The sequence below is a fragment of the Sinocyclocheilus anshuiensis genome, unplaced genomic scaffold, assembly GCF_001515605.1.
Source record: "Sinocyclocheilus anshuiensis isolate Anshui unplaced genomic scaffold, SAMN03320099.WGS_v1.1 scaffold429, whole genome shotgun sequence".
Classification (NCBI taxonomy): Eukaryota; Metazoa; Chordata; class Actinopteri; order Cypriniformes; family Cyprinidae; genus Sinocyclocheilus; species Sinocyclocheilus anshuiensis.
The window spans coordinates 734,750-740,554 of record NW_015539859.1 but is presented as its reverse complement, the minus strand read 5'-3'; the positions used below and the strand labels follow the sequence as shown (position 1 = coordinate 740,554).

Below are 5,805 nucleotides of genomic sequence, written 5' to 3'. Positions count from 1 at the left end.
AAAACTGGTAATGTATATCGAAATATCGGAAATGTGTTTAAAAATCATATCACCGTTATTGAAAAGAATTATATCGCGATACATATTGATATTGAATTATTGTCCAGCCCTACATTATTTCTGAATGTAACAATAAAATGCTACGTATGTTTTGTTTTTTTTCTCTCAAAACGCAATTTTATACAAGTAGGGTTTTTTTTAACCATGCAGCAAACATTTTAAATATCTTGGAAAAAAAATACTTTAATGTCTTTAAAGTGTTGACAGTTTTTTTTTTTTTTTTCGTATCGCGATACATATTGATATTGAATTATTGTCCAGCCCTACATTATTTCTGAATGTAACAATAAAATGCTACGTATGTTTTGTTTTTTTTCTCTCAAAACGCAATTTTATACAAGTAGGGTTTTTTTTAACCATGCAGCAAACATTTTAAATATCTTGAAACAAATACTTTAATGACTTTAAAGCGCTGACAGTTTTTTTCGTTTAAAACATTTGGCCAAAATCTAGGAAAGATGATGCTGGCTATGAATAAGCACAATTTAGGCTACGAGATTTTCTTTTTCTTTTTGAGTAGCCTAAAGAAAACGCTGTGTACTTTATTATTAGTAGTAGTAGTAGTAGTAGTAGTAGTAGTAGTAGTAGTAGTATTGGAATAGTAAAAAAAAAATAACGCTAACCATTTTTTCTACTCAAACTGGTTTCAGAACAGTAATAATACAGAGAAACACGCATGAACAGAAACCGGTAAAATGCCGATTCTGCTCGGAGTGAACCGATTTTTTTTTCTTGTTTTTAAGCCCTGATTAAAGCATACGGAGCCTCGCACGTGACATGCAAAATAAATACAATTAAATCGTGAGGATGAATTTTTTTTTTCTCATTTTCCTAAATTGTGCGTACGATATTACTAAATCGTGGCCAGGATTTAGTTGAATAAAATCAACTAACGAATTATTATATCGTGCGCACAATTTGCTTAAAAGGAGGGAACGAGTTTACTGCACGCTTTACTAATTTTTTCCCCCCTGTATGTCATGTGTGGGGCCACTTTAAGCATAAAAATATCCACTTCGATTACGGTGCGGCTGTCTTAGAAGTATAGTGTTTATTAGTGTTGTCAAAAGACCCGGTATTTCGGTACCAAGTCGGTACTAAAAAAATGAAAACGTTACGGTACCAGGTTTTCTAGTTTCCCAGGGGAACCCCGCCAAAACATGCGTATTTTATCCACGGAACGCGATTTTTAACGGGGGACCTCCTCGAAGCGCGATTGGGCGGGTTTTGTTGTGAAAACCTGGCAACCTCTTCATAAAAGCAGTGGCGACCTCAAGAGGAGGAAACGCATTAAACTAACAAAACACTCCGATCAAGTTCAAGCAGGTAAGTTTCAATTACATTTTTAATATAATAGAGCTTCTGTTCTGTTGGGAATATTATTCCATATTTTAATTTGAACCCATTGCTTTACTGAAGTATATTATATTTTCCTTTTACAGCTGCAGACTGAGGAAGATCCTGAAACACACCAGCAAACCCTAAAACAGACAACAGTTTACAGATGATGTTTTTCAGTGGCAGCAGAACTATGACTAAACTTTTGGGTGAAACTTGTTTACTTTTTTCTTACTTTTCTTACTTGTGGAAAAACTTGAAACAATTTTAAATAAGTATAAAGAATGGCATTGGTTTTGTACATTTAATTTTTGTTTAACGTTATTAATAAAAATGTTGTTCAATTAGCATGTTTTTGTGTTTTGCTTTGGTACCGAAATTGGTACCGAGAACCGTGGATTTTCACTGGTATTGGTACCGAATATTTAAATTTTGGTACCGTGACAACACTAGTGTTTGACAAGTGAAATGTGAGAGAAATGTGATTTTCCCCAGTTGTTGTTTCAGAACATTAAGCTCGCTCCACTGCACTACCTTTGTGCTCACGTCTCGCGTCTTTTGCAGTGTCTCGAAGCACTGCCTTTTAGAATGTCCTGCGACGGGGCACGCACCGCGGCAGCTGCGGGGGTGTCCCGTACGCCACTGACTAAGCAATGGGGCTGTAGGGATGGGCGATATCTTATCGTTTGCGATATACCGGTAAAAATTCTCCACACGATAAGAATTCGTCTTACCGCGATAACGATAAAGTCTAGTTGTTGACATTTCTGTGTGCAACCGTGCCGAGCGACATCGCGGAAGGTGGACGTGAAATTGAGCAACTCCTTCTACAATCTGGAACCGGTTTGGATAGGGCTGTACAGTGCGACAAAAATCGGTCTGAGCCTTGAGTAAATGTACTACAGCAGCACGTGTGCGACACAGTTTTACATGTATGTGTACGAGTCGTTTACAAACCTGTTGTCCAACAAAGATATTTTAATTTATTGACATGCTTTTTCTCCATATTAACTTCATAACACAGTCGAGTGTTTGAAATAACTTATTTTTGTGATCAGACGTGGTTTCGTAAATCATACTATTTTATAGCATTATATACAGTGATAAAGGCTATGTCGATTAGCATTGCATTATAAATATACTTAATCCTTATAAAAAAAATACCCAAGATTGCTTGAAGAATACAGATACCATATATTTTGTGTAATCGCATGTTTATTGTCTTCAGGTTTCCTCAGTTAAAATTTCAAAGCAAATAGCCAATAAATAAATTTGCTTAAATATCAGTATCAGAATCAGCCAATTTGCTAGTTAAAAAAAAAAAAGAAAAAGAAATTCTGAATCGGTTATGATCGGCGCATCACTAATTAAAATACTAAGTAAAAGGCCTCAAATTTGAAGTACAATCTGGGATGTCTTTTTCTATCAATTCTTCAATAGGTAGATCTTGTCTTTCATAAAGGCCGAGGTCAGGGATCTTGGGCCTAAAAATGTTGGTGACCACTGCTCTAAAGAAACAGGATTCCCTAAATTATCGTCATTGATATCTTTATTGCAATAAATATCAGAAATTATCGTGATATATTTTTAAGCCCATATCGCCCATCCCTAGCGTAGACTATCTTTTTGGGTGGGAATTAATTTAAACACAGATATCGGATACCAATCGTGTCTAAAGTGAATGTAAACAGATGGGTCAAAAGATGGGATCTGTGCATTAAGACTTGCAGTGTAAATGCAGCCTAAAATGTCTGACTCATTCTAGAGCTTTAAGGCTGTCTGTCTTTCTAGTGAAGCCTAGTAAATTTGGGCATGCTAACTACATGCTAAACCATACTAACTGATCCAGGACATATGCTTGCAACAAGCTAAAAAGGACCAGAACACCCTAGCAGCCTCCACAAAACCTCATCAACTCCATAGCAAACACCCTAATTACCTCTTTCTCATAGACTTCATGGTCTTTAAACTTTCAAACTATTTTCTCGCTACACTGTCTCGAGCCAAAATCAAAGTTTGGTTGTAATTACAGTTAATCACATTGATTATGCAATTAAGGTAGATTACTGCTCCGGATTTCCATTTGTGTCTCGGGTGCTGTTGCTTTTAGTAAATTTGGAAGTTTATACTTTTAGTGTACAGAATTTATTTAGTTAAGGATGATAAAACTTTAGTGTAAAACAGATTTGTTGCTCACTGCTGTTTTCTGCATGCAAGGAGTTCAAATGGGGTTTTCTTCACAGTGGATCTTTAAAAGTAGATCTGATCTGATTGTTTTGAATAGGTGCTTATTATGCTTTCAGTAACATTAACAAATGAACAACACATTATTTGAGGGACAGTGAGCCTGAGATCATGAGACTGTCCAAAGTGGCTTGTTGGGGTTCAGTGACTTTCAGAGTTAACCACTACCCCCATTAGACTTGTACACTGCTTTTTATGGCTGGGTCTAATCAGTGCTGTGTTTATAGGTACGGCTTTGTTGAGTTTGAAGACACCCGTGATGCTGATGACGCTGTCTATGAGCTGAATGGTAAAGAGCTGTGTGGGGAGAGGGTCATGGTGGAGCACGCCAGGGGTCCGCGCCGGGACCGCGACAGCAATGGAGGGGGTTATTACGGTGGTGGTGGTGGAGGAGGAGGACGCAGTAAGTACAATAACATCAGTAATGTATTGCATTGAGCACTTGTTTTTAAGTTTCTGTAAACCAGATGATTGTAACAGGATATTAAAAACTGTAAACAAACATAAAAGTTGCTACCCGGTTTTATGTTCCTGCAGCTGTAACACTGCTTACAAGTGTTTTTTTTCTTTTTCTTTGTCCCATTGGCAGTTAATTAATTTAACTAGCAATTATTGATTTCTGTATTACATTTATGTCATGCTGGTAACTTCAACTTTCAGCAGCTGAAGAAAAATGCTATTAAAGAGCTAAGATGTTTTGTTTTCCATTCCTTTCTTTGTTTTTAGTAAAGAAACCCACATCAGGGGCCTGTTCTTTGTACGTCGCTAACTCAGTTAGCTGGATTTGATTGTTGATTATTTGGCATGATCTTGGATTATTTGGTTCTTCGAAGCTCATCCTGGACTTGCTGTCACAGCAACAGGTCCTTAAAGGGTTAGTTCACCCAAAAATGAAAATAAGCCCATAAATTACTTACCCTCAAGTCATCCTAGGTGTATGTGACTTATTTCAGACGAATCCAGTCGGAGTTATATAAAAAATTGTCTTTGATCTTTCAAGCTGTTTAATGGCCATCAAGCGGGTGTTGCATGCTTCAGTCCAAAACAAGTTAAATAAAAGCGCCCATCCATAAAAAAAAAAGTGTCTCACACGGCTCCGGGGGGTGCACAAAGGCCTTCTGTAGCGAATTGATGTGTTTTTGTAAGAAAAATATCCATATTCAAAACATAATCACTTTTAATTAGTGCGCTCACTGTTGTAAAGAGAAGCAGTTCCAGGTGGATGACCTCTGAAGTCAGCGCTGCGCATGCGCCAGTGAGTCTCGTGAAAACCAACGTTTGTTAACAGGAGCAAAGGAAGCAAAATTTCCTTACTTTAGCAAAGGAAAACCAGTCTCCTCTTGGCTTATATCGAAATCCTCCGACATTCTTCTTTACAAATCCTCGTTTTGTACTTCTAATTAGTGACCGTTGTTTTGTTTTGATCTCTCAGCGGCGTTTCCGCGTTCGTCACTTCTGAGCGATGCATGCGCAAAGCCCACCTCCATACGTCATCCGCCCGGAACTGCTTCCCTTTACAACAGTGAGTGCAAGCTACATTAAAGTCATTATTACGTTTTGAATATGGATATTTTTCTTACAAAAACACATCGATTCACTACAGAAGGCCTTCCCCCCCCACCCCCGGAGCCATGTAAGACACTTTTTTTTTAATTTGAATTGAATTTAATTTTTTTTTAATGGATGGGCGCTTTTTATTTAAAGGGGTCATATGATGCGATTTCAATTTTTCCTTTCTCTTTGGAGTGTTACAAGCTCTTGGTGCATAAAGAAGATCTGTAAAGTTGCAAAGACTAAAGTCTCAAATCCAAAGAGATATTCTTTATAAAAGTTAAGAGTCAGCCACACCTACCTAAAACGGCTCGTTCTAACACGCCCCCACATACCTACGTCACTATCTGGGAAGATTTGCATAACACCGCCCAAATGTTCACGCAAAGAAAGAAGGCGTAACTTTTATTCTCGCTGTAGTATTGTTGTTGTTGCCGCCGCCATGTCGTGAAGGCGCTGTGTGTTTCTTTGTGAAAGCGAAACTACTTTGTTTGGCCTTCCAAAAGAGGACGATATCTGCTTCGTCATGCCTGGAGCTGATCCTTGCTGGTTGCTGAGGAAATCGCGCTGTTGATCACCGGATCAGCTTTCACCGTGGACGAAGCGGAGTCC

General features: G+C 38.0%; 1 protein-coding gene across 2 annotated transcripts in view; it reads left to right on the top strand.

Moving 5' to 3' along the window:
- LOC107684894 (serine/arginine-rich splicing factor 6-like) overlaps positions 1-5,805 on the top strand; it is a 47,614-nt gene that overhangs the window by 9,969 nt on the left and 31,840 nt on the right. For both annotated transcript variants that reach the window (XM_016481280.1, XM_016481279.1), the window contains exon 2: positions 3,870-4,045. In XM_016481280.1, the coding sequence (XP_016336766.1) occupies positions 3,958-4,045 (88 nt within the window). In that variant the 5' untranslated portion in view covers positions 3,870-3,957. The remainder of the gene's footprint in view (positions 1-3,869; positions 4,046-5,805) is intronic.